The sequence below is a fragment of the Anopheles stephensi genome, unplaced genomic scaffold (assembly GCF_013141755.1).
Source record: "Anopheles stephensi strain Indian unplaced genomic scaffold, UCI_ANSTEP_V1.0 ucontig285, whole genome shotgun sequence".
NCBI classification, from domain to species: Eukaryota; Metazoa; Arthropoda; class Insecta; order Diptera; family Culicidae; genus Anopheles; species Anopheles stephensi.
The window spans coordinates 1-15,568 of NW_023405219.1; the positions used below are offsets into that span (position 1 = coordinate 1).

The 15,568-nt window shown below is 47.6% G+C and overlaps 3 protein-coding genes and 1 long non-coding RNA gene across 5 annotated transcripts; all 4 read left to right on the plus strand.

Annotated features, from left to right (window-relative positions):
- Positions 1–823: 823 nt before the first annotated feature.
- On the plus strand, positions 824–1,788 carry LOC118516392 (alpha-ketoglutarate-dependent dioxygenase alkB homolog 6-like). The gene is given in 3 exon segments (XM_036062255.1): positions 824–972; positions 1,036–1,354; positions 1,357–1,788. Coding segments are annotated over 3 exon segments (678 nt in total). The 5' UTR covers positions 824–942; the 3' UTR covers positions 1,686–1,788.
- A 121-nt stretch (positions 1,789–1,909) lies between these two features.
- On the plus strand, positions 1,910–2,729 carry LOC118516395. Of its 2 annotated transcripts, none has more exons than XR_004907864.1 (3): positions 1,910–2,045; positions 2,142–2,390; positions 2,690–2,729. It is a non-coding gene; the product is annotated as an uncharacterized LOC118516395 (long non-coding RNA). The 2 variants fall into 2 exon arrangements; XR_004907863.1 differs by having other exon boundaries at positions 2,687–2,719.
- Positions 2,730–2,737: 8 nt separating this feature from the next.
- Positions 2,738–13,732, plus strand: LOC118516394 (cytosol aminopeptidase-like; the record flags this gene model as incomplete). The annotated part of the gene is made up of 4 exons (XM_036062258.1): positions 2,738–2,802; positions 11,929–12,315; positions 12,396–12,920; positions 13,001–13,732. Coding segments are annotated over 4 exons (1,398 nt in total), but the record flags the coding sequence as incomplete, so codon positions are not given.
- On the plus strand, positions 6,595–10,481 carry LOC118516393 (E3 ubiquitin-protein ligase COP1-like). The gene has a single exon (XM_036062257.1). The coding sequence runs from the start codon at positions 7,077–7,079 to the stop codon at positions 9,510–9,512; it is 2,436 nt and encodes an 811-aa protein (XP_035918150.1). The 5' UTR covers positions 6,595–7,076; the 3' UTR covers positions 9,513–10,481.
- Positions 13,733–15,568: the final 1,836 nt, after the last annotated feature.

The following is a 15,568-nucleotide window of genomic DNA, read 5'->3' on the forward strand; positions in this document are numbered from 1 at the left end:
TGTTTGCTTTCGGTCTAAAAGTGTAAACAAACGTGACCATTTATCTCCATTTCCTCATACGGTTTCGAGGGGGAAACACTTACCATCGACCAGCTCGTCGTAAAAGCCATTGAAAACGTTCACGCTTGCTTGGCTTCTGGAGGCTAGCAGCCGGTTGATACGCGCCACTATCATAGATTCACTTGCCGCAACCGATGTGGCACCATAGTTGACGATCGAGTTCGGTTTGTGTTTGATGAGCCGGGTCACTTCTTTTAACACATCGTCTACAACAAATATAGGAACAACAAACGCGTTGATGAAAACGAAACAAAAAAACAAACCAGCTGCCAACAAGACGCTCCCCGATGGGTTTGATATTTGTGTGTGGTCGAAAGTGGAGGCTTGGGGTTTTGCGCGATGCACGAAATCACTTACTTGAACGGTCTCCGGCGAGATTCTGGCACAGCTGCTTGAGGAGTTCGTAAATGACCGGAAAGTTGGGCTGTTGATTTCGGTTCATTTTTGTATTGATCGCCTAATCGGGGGCGACTCGCTGCACTACGCCGTTTTTCCTGTACAGTGGTATCGATGTCAGAAATGGCGGGATGCTCAAAGTGACGTTTGTTGTTACGAATGTTATGCAAAAATTTTGTATTTCATATAACATCATATGTTTTGCTATAATTTACGATCTCTTAAATGATAAATTAAATATTGCATTTATTTTAAAATTTAAAATGTTTCTATTCTTCTGTAGCGGTTTAAATTAATGACCAGTGCCCCAAACCACTTGAGCAACTCTGTTGGTAAATCAATGACAGAGCTTTGTTTTGAATTTGCAATCACGCAATCATTCCTCGCATTTTCCTCGAGTTCAAAGAAATGTGCCACACGGTTCAAGACAAATTGTTAAATTTCTAAAAACACACAGCCATCAACTGAATAACCTGTTTCTGTGCCATGAACTTGAAGGACTTTGCTGTGCCGAACGTTAGTGGAGCTTGGTTTCATCAATTCGTTGCAGTACTGATTTCATGTTTTCTCCTGTTCCAGTGCCCACCGAGTGTTTACTATGTTCCCGATTTCATTACAAAGGAGGAAGAATGTTCCATCATGCAAGCGATCGACAAAACTCCAAAGCCCCGCTGGACACAGCTATCAAATCGACGGTTGATTAATTACGGTGGAGTGCCTCATCCGAAGGGGATGATAGCCGAAGACATACCGGCCTGGTTGACCCGCTACATCGAGCGCGTCAATCAGCTGAATGTGTACGAGGACGGGATCAAGGCTAACCATGTGCTGATTAACGAATATCTGCCGGGACAAGGCATAATGCCCCATCTGGATGGGCCCCTGTTTTATCCTACCATACAACCATTTCCTGTGGGTCACACGCAGTGCTGGAGTACTATGACCAAACCGAGGACAGTGAGTCCCCTAGCAACGGACCATTAGTTCGCCACCATGTTGCGAACATCGTGCTGGAACCGCGTAGTTTGCTGATAGTAAAGGACGATATGTACCATAAGTACCTTCATGCTATAGCTGAGCTAGAGCAGGATGTGATCGACGATAAGGCAGCGAATCTGTCCATGCTAAACAGTGTTAGTGTAGGGGACGTTTTACAACGGACGAAACGGATATCCTTAACGATTCGGCATGTACCGAAAACAAGCAAAATGAAACTAAAAATATTTTAGGCAATGGAAGTTTGGCTAGACGGACCAAATCCTTGTTATGCTATCGGTTTGAAAAGTGAGAGAGCGAGATGAATATAATAATTTGATCAAAAAAATGTTAAAATGAGGATTTTTTGAAAGCATAAACAAAGGAATGTTGTTCTTTATGAAATTAATCAAATGAAAAAATCAGAAAATTCCAACTGAAATTGGCTCATTTAAACCAGCTGTCAAATTGATTCAATTTTCCCCTTTTGTCAACTTGACAGCTTCCTCACGATGGTGTAACCTGGTCCATATTGACGTTCGCGAGAAAAAGAGACCACCTCTTTTGTCATCGCTTCTTTCCGTTGCGCCTTCCCTTTCGCAGGCTCGCTTCAGGTAAAGGAAATAGCTTGTAAATTGTATAATAATTTTGGGAAAGTGCATCAAAAGCAGCTTCAAGATTGAACAATCGTTTTTTTTCTATAATTTCAGGCCGCAAACTTATTCGCAAACAGTGAGCAGTGTTTACCGGTAGAAGAGAACGCACGCCTGAAAGTGAGATTGGCTTTAGCGGTAGCGTAGTAGAGGGGATATATAACCTTTTCGCGTAGAAGAAGAAGAAGCACATATTGGATGAATCTGTTGTGCTGTTATCTAAAATTTTGTTAAATGGCATTTTTAGTTCGAAGCAGCATCTGTTCGGTACGGTTTAGTCGCAACTACGCATCAATGTCGAAGAAAGTACGTATCCCGGGTGGTTTTTTTTTTTATCGTCCTGTGCAGTGTACCGTCGCGTTGTTTCTAACTTTTTCGTCTTCTTCATCTCTCACCACGATCGTCGGGTTCGGCTGGATCTCACGCGTCGCCTTCCGCGTACGCTCGCCATAACCATCTTTCGGCGATGTGAATCGGCAATTCTGGCACTGCCGACGACGTCATACCTGCCTGGGTTTATCGTTGCCACGGTTGCCACCCACAACCTGCGACCGGATTCGACTGTGCGTGTTCTGGTGCTTGGTGCCCTCCCCCATTTGAAGCAGGGTCTGGTTTTGGGTGTTTACTCAATCGGACGGCAAGGATGAGGTGAAGTTTACCCCTTACGCCCAGAAGTACAACGAATCAACGCTGGAAAGTTGCTCGAGCAAATTAACATGTAAGTAAAGGGAAAGTGCGTCCGGTGGCGCTTTCTTTCTTCTTTCACGAAATCCTATCCTATCGTTCTATGCTCCATTTCGGCTCACTCTGTCTGTCTGTCCTGTAGTAGTGTACGCATCGTCATTCTTATCAAATTTATATGCTTTCGTTCGATCTTCACCAGACTCATTCCCATTAGGCAGTTTTTGTTTGTTCTGGTGCAACAATGAACACTGCTGTGACTCAATTCCCAGCCGTGCAATTTATCTCGAAAAAACGAAACAGATTTATAGTCCGTTGTGTGCTGCTGCCACGTTCAATTGAGTCTCCTGAGTACGGGAAGTGGCCGGAAAGATATATGATCGTTTAGAGTTTTTGTTTTATTACGTTGCCATAAACCATAGAATCCATTTCTGTGGACGAGTAGTGTTACAAATTTTGCAACTGCTCCAACATTGCGCTACTTAAGGATGCTGTTTGATACCCGGTGCGCTGTGCCATATCTAATCTTGTCCAGCCTGCTTGCTTTGCTTTGGAGCATATGATAGGAAGAGTCCTTTCCGGATCATACATGAGTGTTCAACTTGAACAGGGGCATTAGATTGCAGCTACCTGCGCTTCAATCGTCATGGTAACTGACGACGGTTAGCAACAACTTGCTTGTCTTATTCATCCACGGATATACTCCATTGTGGGATTAGCAGCCAGCAAACATTCAGAACACAGCGACAGACCATTTAAACACACCATTTCGGAAGTGAAATCGTTTGTCGCGAATTTGATAAAGAGCAAACTCGTTGTCGTTGCATATCGATCCGCAAAAACCGTGGCTATATGCCGGGCCGGGGTCAAACCTAAAAATAGTCTGCTCTGTAACCCCACCCCCCACATTGTCACACAACGCCGCACTCCATCCGTGATTCCGTTTGTGGTGTTCGTTCGTTATCATCATATGCACCGTATCGTCGCCGTATTTGCAACACACTGACGAAAGCGCCGTGTGCTCACTCTGCTGCTGCTGCATTCACACGGACTGACTGCTCTGTTCGTCGGTACCAACATCAGCCAACAGCAGCTGGTAATGTGTGTGTGTTAGTAACGGCTGTACTAAAAGCAACGCTCTCTACCTTGATTGTCCGTTGTCCTTATGGTCCTTATGGTCGCTCTTGCTAATATCGAAAAGCCCGTTGGCAATTTCCGAAGAAGCTTTCAACCACCATTCAATCCGGTTGCCGCTTCCCGGATGCCCTGCGTTTCGCTTGCCGGTAACGATAGCCTGCTAGCTTTTGGGGGAAAAGTCACAGTTGAAGGACAGTTCGTGACTTGCTTGCGGGAAATTCGCAAAGAGTGACGAGAACAACAAAGTGCCTTTTTTCAATTTCAAACCGAGGACAGCAGCAGGGACAGCTTGCCTTTTTGTATGGAATAGAGCAACCCGGTGTACCCGGTGTACTCTTCACACACTCTGGCACAGCGTTTAAAGCAGCAGTCACAGACCTACATTGCTCTCTATGCTTCAGGGGGAAAAAATATTATGTTGTTGCATTATTAAGCCCCCGGTGGTGGTACACATACATTATAAAGCACAATAAATACCACATCCATTCCACCACCATTGGGCTGCAGGTTCGCACCAATATCCGCGTACGAATCGATTTTATATCTGCATATAAAAACCCTTCAAAAACCGGCTCCCGATGCAGCAGAACAGATCATGGTGTGTGGTCGCATGTGCAACGGTTTCTCTTGAGAGCGATTTTTGGAAACAATTCAAACCATTTCGCATGGATTTCGGAGTTTGGAGGTCGACAAACATATGCTTTTACCGGTGGATAAAGGGGATTTATTGTAAATTCATGTATTATCTACTTGACCTCTTTTCGCACTTGCACTCCTAGAGAGAAACACGTTGATGCCTTGCCGGATTGCACCGGGTTGGCATATTGGGTTGTTTGTGGCTTATGGTTTAAGCAATAGAAGCCGCAAAGGATCATCAGATCCGTGTGCCAGGGACGAGGGTAGATCATCAACCTACCAATTGCCATTTACTTTTTTTGGCATGCGAATCTTGCGATTGCACCTGGTTGCCATCATTTATTCTATCAGGATACCGGGATTCTTGAACCTGGTTCCGTTCCGTTTCTATCATGCCTGTTTAAATGTCTTGAATGTGTTTCTTTCCTGTCCTCTCTATTCCTACATCTCTAACGCTTTTCCACTCATCCATTACCTCTATCTTGATCGTATGATAATGAATATCAACTATGACTCCCGGGCTTTATACAAAAATCCGACCGACCGACCGAAGAAGCTTATCTCAAAGCCGTTGCCGTTCTGCCAATGGCCCAATTGAAGATGAATTTTAATAAGTTTAATAACTCTTAGCACTTGTCGTTATTTTCAGCTGAAAGTTGGAATGCAATCGCTGCAATTATTGTCCTTTTTCCATCGTTTAGAATAAGTTTCGAAGTATGATCTGAAATATTTATCTGCTTTTATGATATCTGGCAAATGAAGCATTGCCATTGAGATGAACTTCAAATGTTCTTCAAGCAGTTTACTGTAGTTTTGTTTTAATATTTAGTGCGAAAGCAGTCCCTAACACTTTCTTGCATCAAATCCAGCAGCCTCATCGTGCCGGCTCTTCTTTTCCTAACATGGCATGGTCTCTCCTTTCCTATTTCTGGCTTACTAGACTTAATGATACCACACAGTTGGATAGTTAGTCTCCCCTCACTACGGGGGAACGGTCCTGATCGGATTTGAACCCCGGTCTGGTGGCTGTATGAAGAGAAACGGCGTTGTCGCCTCTATCACCACCTTCCGTAGATCGCTGCATCACGAATTTGCTTCCATGTTTTTTTTCGCTTCGGTAACGGTATTTTTACGATAAATGCTACCATCTTAGAAAGTCGTACGTATAAAAATAGAATCTTAAAAAAGTCATTTTTTTAGTGAAATTTTAAGAATTTCGCCTTCTTCGCGATAGGAAAGAGTTCAAATATTTGCAGCTGTAGTCCAAATCCATCGGAAGATCTAAAGATAAAAACTGTTTTAATAGACTTTTAAGCTGTACGGAATGCCGGGAAATCTCAATCATACACTTCAAGATTTAAGCAACGTTTTAAAACCTACTTATTGAAAAATTGCTCAAGCCGAATTGATGTACATCTAATCTACTTTATTTATTTACGTTCAACGTCCAACACACATCCATTCCAATTCCAAAATTGAAGCCTCGACCTTTCGTTGTCACATTTATCCGATGCGTCCGCCCATCGATCGATCAAGGCAGGGTTAATCCTTACAACTGAGCCCTTAACAGTGAGATCAACGGTAACGTAAATACAGCGAAAATATGTGATTCTCTATTTGAGCCTTGCACTGTGCTATCTGTTTCTATCATCTGTACACCAACAAAACTAAAACGCTCCTTTTCCCTCTTTCTTCTGCTACTAATGTAGTTTCTCTGTACCAAGCAAGATCGCATTTGAAGGTGGGGGATCTTTCAGCGCCAACGCCTTTCTACGCCAGCTGTGGGAACTGGACGTTCATACAGTGCGTGAGCCAGTTTCGTGATTTTCGTGCTGTAGTAGAATCACTCGAGATATATCACCCATCTCTTGCCACGCGTCGCTGTAACCATCTTCCTCCGCCCCCTTTAGAAGAACTAGATTCGGATGACTACCGCCCCCCCCCCCCCCCCCCTTAGTATATTCCTTCACGAAACCAGAAATCAGATGTGTGCAGAAGCAAATAGCTCAAAAGTCCTTATTTTCGCCTTGTGTTTTCGTTTCAGATCCACTGTTATGTTCTAAAGCCCCCCTTACACCTGAGTGTGGTGTACTCCGTTTTGAAACTGAATGCGGCCAGTAGAGCCAATATTAGTAGAAGCAAACCTGCTACGAGCTTGTAGATTCGTAGGACAACTACTTGTGAAGTGTGTGTGTGTGTTTGTGTGTCTGTAAAAGTATAATAAGATAGGTTACATCGCCAAGTGTCCGGTGTGAACTGTGAATGAGGATGGTGTGTAGGGCAAGTTCGTTTAAAAACCCATCCCGAATCGCATCGTTTAGTTGACGAGCTGCTGACTTTCAAGCATAATATAGTGTCGTAAAACGTGGGGGATTTAAGGGCATATTTAGTTGTGTGGTGTTCGGTTGCCCGGTTTATCTGTGACCTAAAATCGCTGTTTGATTGTTTTGATCATAATATATCGCAAAGTGTTGGTGTCGTGGGGTGTGTAGCCACTACCTCAGTAGCAAAAAGCCCGGCGATTGACCGGTAAGAAACATGTCCTCAGGAACGGCGGGAGGTGGCGCAGGAAGTGGCGGAGGAGGAGGTGGAGCCGGCCTGGCTGGCAATAGTAGTAGTAGCGGCGGTAGTAGCAGCACCAGCGGCAGCAAGAAGCGGCTCGCCACGCTGAACGGCATCCCGGCGAGCGTCGACGACAAGACGAACGACTTTCTCTGCCCCATCTGCTTCGATATCATCAACGAGGCGTACATCACGCGATGCGGCCACACGTTCTGCCACCAGTGCATCGCGCGATCGATCGACGTCGCGAAAAAGTGCCCCAAGTGCAACTATCCGCTCGCGTCCCACGAGCACATTGTGCCGAACTTTCTGCTAAACGAGCTCATCACCAAGCACCGGTTGAAGGCGGGAATTTGCGGTGGTGGTGGTGGTGGTGGTGGTCTCCTGCATCGGCACAAATCCCTGCCCGGTGAAAACTCACCCCAGTTGCATGCGGGCGGTGTGGGTGGTGGTGGTGGTGACGCGATGCCCGGCGGTGAAGGCGACACATTGAAGCACTTTCTGGCGACGGAATCGAAAAAGCTCTCCCTGTCGGACGTGAACGTGATGCTGGAGATACTGACGCAGCGCAAAACGCTGCTGGAAGCGGAATCGTGTGCCGCGCAAAACCGACTGCTGCACGAATTCTTGAAACATCTGCTGAAGCAGAAGGAACAGCAGCAGCAGCACATCGCGAACGAGATCGCACTGATCCGGAACGATCTGCTCGACGTGGAGAAGGTGCTGAAGGACGTGCAGAGCAGCTGCCCGACGGTGGCGGAGGTAGAGCAGAGCGTCCGGGACGAACAAGACGAGAATGTGGTCGCGATCAAGCGGCAGATCATACAGATCATAGACACGATCGATAATATTACGGTGCCGTCGAATCGATCGCTGATCGACGAAACGTGCTCGAACGCGAGCGAATCGTACGAAGGGTTCAATCTGCACGGCGCACACCGTGGCCAGGGATCGCTGGCGGGTTCGCTATCGTCCACGCCGTCCTCGTTTTTGGCCCGAAAGCAACGGATGTACCAACACTTTGACGACTTTGTGCAGTGCTACTTTGCGGCTCGGTCCGAAGATCTGTACTTCGGGAAGGATCGTTCGTGCAGCTCCGATTCGCTCGGGGTTGGCGAACGATCCACCTCGAGCGGTGCTAGCATCGGTACGGGCACGGGTCTCGGCGGTGGCCTGGGCGGCAGTTTAAGCAGCGACCGGTTAATGGGTGCCGCCACCGCCTCGAACGCTTCCAGCCAGTCTAATCTCGACAATAATACGCGGTCCAGCGGACGCTCGTCGCTGGACACATTCCGGGAGAGTTTGAGCAAATTCTCCAAGTACAGTGCGCTGCGGCCGCTGGCCACGCTCAACTACTCGAACGATTCGAACTTCGTCTCGACGATCGTGTCGAGCATCGAGTTCGACAAGGACAGTGAGTACTTTGCGATCGCGGGCGTCACGAAGCGGATCAAAATCTTCGATTACTACACCGCCATCCGGGACGCGGCCGTGGACATCAACTATCCGATCAACGAGATGACGTGCAACAGCAAAATTTCCTGCGTCATCTGGAACAGCTACTTCAAGCAGGTGCTGGCGTCGAGCGATTACGAAGGCATCGTTACGATCTGGGACGTGCAGACGCGCACGCGCACGAAAACGTTCGAGGAGCACGATAAGCGGTGCTGGTGCGTGGACTTTAACGAGGTCGACACGCGGCTGCTTGCGTCCGGGTCGGACGATGCGCGGGTGAAGCTGTGGTCGCTGAACGTGGACCATTCGGTGGCCACGATCGAGGCCCGGGCGAACGTGTGCTGCGTGAAGTTCAATCCGAAAAGCTCGTGCCATTTGGCGTTCGGGACGGCGGACCACTGCGTCAACTATTACGATCTGCGCAATCTGAAGCAACCGCTGTGCCTGTTCAAGGGACACCGGAAGGCGGTATCGTACGTCAAGTTTCTCAACACGGACGAGATCGTGTCGGCCAGCACGGACGGGCAGCTGAAGCTGTGGAACATCAACTCGCCCCCGTTCTGTCTGCGCTCCTTTACCGGCCATATTAACGAGAAGAACTTTGCCGGGCTCGCGACGAACAATGATTATTTGGCGTGCGGCAGTGAGGACAACTCGCTGTGCGTGTACTACAAAGGCCTTTCCAAGCAGCTGTTTAACCTGAAGTTTTCGAGCACCGGTGGCAGCACGGGTGGAGGTGGTGGGGGTGGTAGTGGTGGCGCTGGAACGGGAAGTGCCGCCGGTACCGGAAGTGGTAGCAATAGTAGCTCGCGCACGAGCGGCCTCCAGTCGACCGATATGGAGCGCAGCAACTCGGAAGGGAACGAGTTTGTGTCGGCGGTTTGTTGGCGCAAGCAGAGCAACATCATCATTGCGGGAAACAGTGAGGGTGTAATTAAGATTCTGGAAATAGTGTAGAAAGGGTCCGGCAGGTTCAACGGGGCGTGGTAAGGATAACGCTGCACAATAAACGATGGTACGAGCAGGCGCTGTGCAGAAAGGGGCGGAAAGTGCCGTTATTTAGTGAGTACTTTTGCAACCACCCCAAAAGCAGGGAGGGTGGATTGTAGTTTTGTAGGTAGGGCAAAGGGACACGGCTGGAATAATGCACACCATGCCAGTAGTGTGTGTGCGTGTGTGTGTAGGGAGAATTTTTCTAAGGAGAAGAACAGCCAAGCTAACAAGCCCTTATATTTCAAATCGTGGTTTTATCTTCCAATGCGCCAGCATCCCAGTTTTGGAGGTATAAGCATATAGTTGTTAGAAACGATGATGCATATTGCATCGGATGTATGTAAATTCGTTTATTATACGTCAACAAGCGAGCGTCAGAGGGACGCGATTCCTTTGAAGTTGATTTAGTTGACAGTAAAAACAAAAATCGAGTTCGTGTTCTTTACTAATAGAATTGTTTTAAACCCTAGACGGATACATTTGCTGACTTGTGCAGATTTGTCGATAGTGTTGTTTCGCTATGAATTTTAATAATTCTCAACCAACTTATCATTCGTTGTGCAAACAGGCAAACTACTTCACTACAGAGGGAAACAAGGTATAGAAACCAATCACGAAAAGCAATATTATCAACGTTTTTGGGTGTACTTACTTTAATAAGGATCGGTTCAGACAGAATTGCTCTAGGTTGTTTCACCTATCCTCAAGATGACTCCCGAACCTAGAACACTTAGTCGTAGTCGTCCAAAATGTACTGCCACTTGCGTGTTTCGGATCCTGTCGTAGGAATATGGGTTTGATCTTCATATATTTTCCAAGCTCAAAACAGTTAGTTTGAAACTACAGCAAGTTTCACCTTCCCGCGAACATCAAACAATCTATGCTTTGGATAGCGGGTAGTTGAGGTCTCGTACGAGTGATGTGCAAACTGAGCCAGAATAAGTGAATGAGTTAAATCTTAGCAATGAGCTGAGATGATTTAAATCACCTTCTTCTTCTTCTTCCTTGGCACTACAACCTCGAGAAGTCGCGCGGCCTGCCATTTCTGGCTTTCTGTGACTTGATTTTACTGACTGTCGCCTCACTCAATGCGATTTAACTCACTCACTGCGTTTTTACATCCTACCTGCGACTTAGCTCACTCGTGAGTTTAACATCGCAATACATTACATTTTATCTCATACACAAATTTGATTGACTAAAATCATCTTGCCGATGTGTTTTAATTTATCTAAGCGATATTTACATCAAGAGTGAGTTAAAACGAAGCAAGTGAGTTGAATCGTAATGAGTGAGTACGGAGCGTTCAAGCACCAATGAGTTATTTAGCTCATGAGTAAATTAAAAACACTGTGAACGATTGATCAGTCGGTTCGGAGGGCTAAATCATTTAGCTCAAGATTAAACTGTTAAACAGGGAGTATAAGATTCAGCTCACTCTTCTAACTAATTCACGTTACTGAGTGGCTAGGCTCCATCACTAGTCTCGTTCTTCCTTAACACGCTCTTTAAGTTAAGTACACTTCGCAAAAGGTCCTACTTGGCAAGATTTTTTACCATGCACCTTAGCCGCAATAAACATTGGTTGGACCCATCCCGTAGGTCTTTTCGTTTCGATCCACCGTAGTCAGCAAAGGGACATCGCAACAAGCTTTAGGATCACCCTGGGTGTATTCTGTCATTTTAAGCATTATAGTTTGAGAACATTGCAATATAAGGAGTCGTCACAAAAAAATCGTTCGGGCCACTGACGCAGGTTGATCCAATACTATACTAAACTGTACTGTAGAGAGATGCCAACAATTGCTTTTACGTTAGGGAAACAGACTGCAATAAGGGCTAGTGTCTGGAAGAAGAGAAGGACATTCGAACACATTCTCCATAAAGATATATTTAAAGCTGCAAAAGCAAGCAGGATAGAGAGAGAGAGAGAGAAGGGAGAGACAAAGAGACCCGCTATTTTTGTGAAAGGGGAAAGATAAAATAAGGACCATGTGGCTTTCGAAACCGGTGATCAAGTCAAAAGGGAGGGAAACGTTAGAATTAATTGCTTAACATTTATCTACCCACAACACTTTAGTTACTGGCAAAGGACGTGCTGTAAAGGTGTGCTGCTACCAATACTACTTCGTTGCGAACCCTTTTCTTCGTCCACGCTCGTATTTGATTATTTCTTATTGCAAAGTTGGAAATGAACGTGTGTTTCCTTCCTTAACGACACAAACAAAATAAAGAATCCGTTCAAATCTCTTTCGTACTTGATGTCGTTCGGTTTTTATGCTTTCTCCAACTACCATTTCGTTCCTGGCGGGAGTTCCCTGGAGATGTGCCTTGCATTACTATAATCGATCGTGTGCACCTGCTCCTCTTCCAAACCCAGCTGTGGTCCGGTGAAGGCGGGACAGACGCGCATTTTCTGGGAGCTCGGTAAGTTTCCGGCCGTGGCGGTGACCGGCCTGGGCGACGCATCGAAATGGGACGAGCTGGACGAGATCGATGGTGCGAAGGAGAACGTGCGCATAGCGGCGGCGGCCGGCGTCCGGGCACTGTCGGCGAACAAGATCGCGGACATCGTGGTGGAGGACATGGAGGCGCATGCTCAGCAGGCGGCCGAAGGTGCAACGCTGGCCAACTACAAGTTTCAGGCGTTCAAGAGCAAGGATAAGCAAACGCCCTTGCCAACAGTAATGTTTGCGGAGGACGCGAGCGGGAAGGCCGACTGGGAGCGGGGTGTGATCATTGCTGAGGCGCAGAATTTCGCTCGTGTGTGAGTATACCGGGGCTGGGTGGGATTGATGTGTTTTCAATACATTTTCCAACCCGCGCTCCTCGTTCGTGTTCATTCAGATTGATGGAAACACCGGCCAATCACATGACGCCCAGTATATTTGCCGACACCGTGAAGCAGCGGCTGGGCGCGGCAAACGTTGAGGTGGTGGTGCACGACGAAGCGTGGGCTAGGGAGAAAGGGATGGGCTCGTTCCTGTCGGTCACGAACGGTTCGACGGAACCGGCCCGCTTTCTGGAGCTGACGTACCGCGGTTCTACCGACGAGCAGTGTGTAGCGCTCGTTGGCAAGGGAATTACGTTCGATTCCGGCGGCATCAGCCTGAAGCCGTCGGCCAACATGGATCAGATGCGGGCCGATATGGGTGGTGCGGCCAACGTGGTGTCTACGATACTGGCCCTGGCACAGCTGAAGGCCCCGGTGCACGTGAAGGGGTTCGTTCCACTGTGCGAAAACATGCCCAGCGGCACGGCAACCAAGCCGGGCGATGTGGTGTACGCAATGAACGGCAAGAGCATCTGCGTCGACAATACGGATGCCGAGGGTCGGCTCATCCTGGCCGATGCGCTATGTTACGCATCGACGTAAGTTGTTGCATCACGCTAGTTCCTTCTTGGGATCTTTTTTGTTAGCAAAATCAATTGCCTTTTCTGTTCGTTTGTAGGTTCAAGCCAAAGTTCATCCTCGATATCGCAACGCTTACCGGTGCGATTAAGGTGGCGCTCGGGGACTGCGTTTCCGGCGTGTTCTCGAGCAACAACAAGCTGTGGGAAGCGATTCACGAGGCGGGCTCGCAGACGGGCGACCGTGTGTGGCGCATGCCGCTGTTCAAGCACTACAGCGACCAGATGTGCGACCACAACGGGTACGATCTGAACAATCTGGGCAAGGGCAAGGGTGGCGGTTCCTGTACCGCCGCTGCCTTCTTGCGCGAGTTCGTACCGAAGGATACGCCGTGGCTGCACGTGGACATTGCCGGTGTGATGGGCGATTGCAGCGATCAGAGCTATACCGGGTCGAAGGGAATGTCGGGCCGTCCGATGCGTACGCTGGTAGAGTTCGTTACCAAGGTCGGAAGTGCCTAAATGAGAGGGGCGGGGAATATTGGGCTAGCACATACACAACGTCAGTGTACGAAAGGTAGCATTTGGCGAATGCTTTAATCCAGTATATGCATTTGCGCGCAATTATGTTGCTCTCCCGTGTTCGGTCAATCAGTTAGATTCGTTTTGCCATCGATAACAGTACTAGCATCACTTTATAAAGCATTAATACATTATTTAGTGGAAGAAAGGAAGTTGTTTTTTATTTTGAGTGCTATTCACGGTTGGCATCGCTTTGTTTGTTAAGCATGTGGAAAAGGAAAGTTGTTGGTAAATAAATAGTCAAACCGTAACATTTTACCGTATTCGGAAGTGTTTCTTGGATGACATAGGTATAATTGTATGAAATTCGGAAAAAAACTCCAAGAAGACCAGAATGTCCAGCGCTAGACCCGCCAGAACGTGGGGAAATACACACGACTGAGAAGGTAGCAGAGCCGACTATTCCAGGAAGTGCAGCTTCAAGAAGTCGGATGACCAGCTGATAGAGCAGCTATCTCAGTCGGGGGAAATTGGCAAGTTTTACAGGATGCTGAATGCGGCACGAAGCGGTTTTACTCCCATGATCGCCATGTGCCGCAACGCGGAGGGAGATATTCTGTCGGACGAGAGAGCGGAGATTGACAGGAGGAAGTGCTACTTCAACGACACCTGAACGGAGCCGATGCAGGGAACAGTGGACCAGACGCAGAAAGCAGAAGAGAGCAGCACTACAATACATCAGACAGCTGAAATCCCATCGGCTGATGATTGCTAGGATATGAGACCAGGAAGAACTACCGGACGAAAGGAAGCTGGGTATCATTCACCCAGTGTGACTCCAGTCCAGCGACTGACTGGACTGTGCTAACTTCCGAGCCATCACATTCCTGAATGCTGCCTACTAGCTGCCTCCTATCCCGCATATTTTTATCTAGACTTGCGCCACGCCACGCTACAGATTTCGTCGAAAGCTACCAAGCTGGATTTGTTGGAGGGAAATGTACCATTGACCAAATCTTCACTCCAGGGTAGATCCTCCAGAAGCGCCGGGAGCACCAGATCCCCATGCACCACCTGTTCATCGACTTCAAGCAGCCTACTATACCATAGATCGGACCGAGCTATGGAACAGCATGCGGCAGTACGGTATCCCTGAGAAGCGGACACGGGAAGCTGGCTTCGCGGATGAAATCGACATCATCGGACGGACATTTGAGGCGGTGTGCGAGGTCGATATGATTAGTCGCATTGAGGATCAATGAGAAGACAAAGTACCTGCTTGCCGGATGCTCTGACCATGATGAAGGGCGATGATTTTGAGGTAGTAAAGGAGTTTTGCTACCTTTGCACGATCGTAACTTCGAACGACAACGTAAGCAGCGAAATCTGAAGGCGCATTGTTCAGAGAAATCGTGCCTACTACGAGCTCCACAAACTCCTGAGATCCATACACACGGCCGCCATATAGTTATAGAAACGACACGGTGGGAGTACTTTTTACAAAAAGCTTACTTTATTCCCTGATCTCTAAATCGTAACTAACTAACATCGGCTGGAATATGTTTCAAAATGACCCGCTTTGGCGTTAAGCTGACCTGGCTGGTTCGCTGGTAGCGGCTGTCGTGGAGCGGAAGCGCGTGTCCACGTGTCGGGTCCGGTTGCCAGCTCGCTGTTGACATGCGCGTCGGAAAGTGCGCGCGTGGCGACTTGACGGTGTCTTATTATGCGTAACTCCTCCGGGGGGTGAAAAAGCGTGCCCTCACGCGTTCGAACTTCCCACGGTATCATCTGCACTACGATGGCTACGGGACTCATTCCGAATGCGGTGTTTCCTTTTTCCGACTTGGGATAAAATAGCAGAGACGAGGTGACTGAAATAGACATAGGCAATAATGATCATGGTTATAGATACGGCAGTGGAAATTCCAATTCCACTTAACAGGCTCCAATTCCAAGTAACGTTTTTGTACTGTTCCAAGTAGATGTGTTCGATGTGTTTGCGATTTGTCAATGTTCTATTGTCTAGGGACGCCAAAGGTGTTTCTACAACTTTCCGATGGATTGCGATGTTGAACGTTGTTCCAGATACTGAAGGATTTTTTACATGAATTTCCTTTGATGTAAATTTCTTATCTTGGAATTGTATT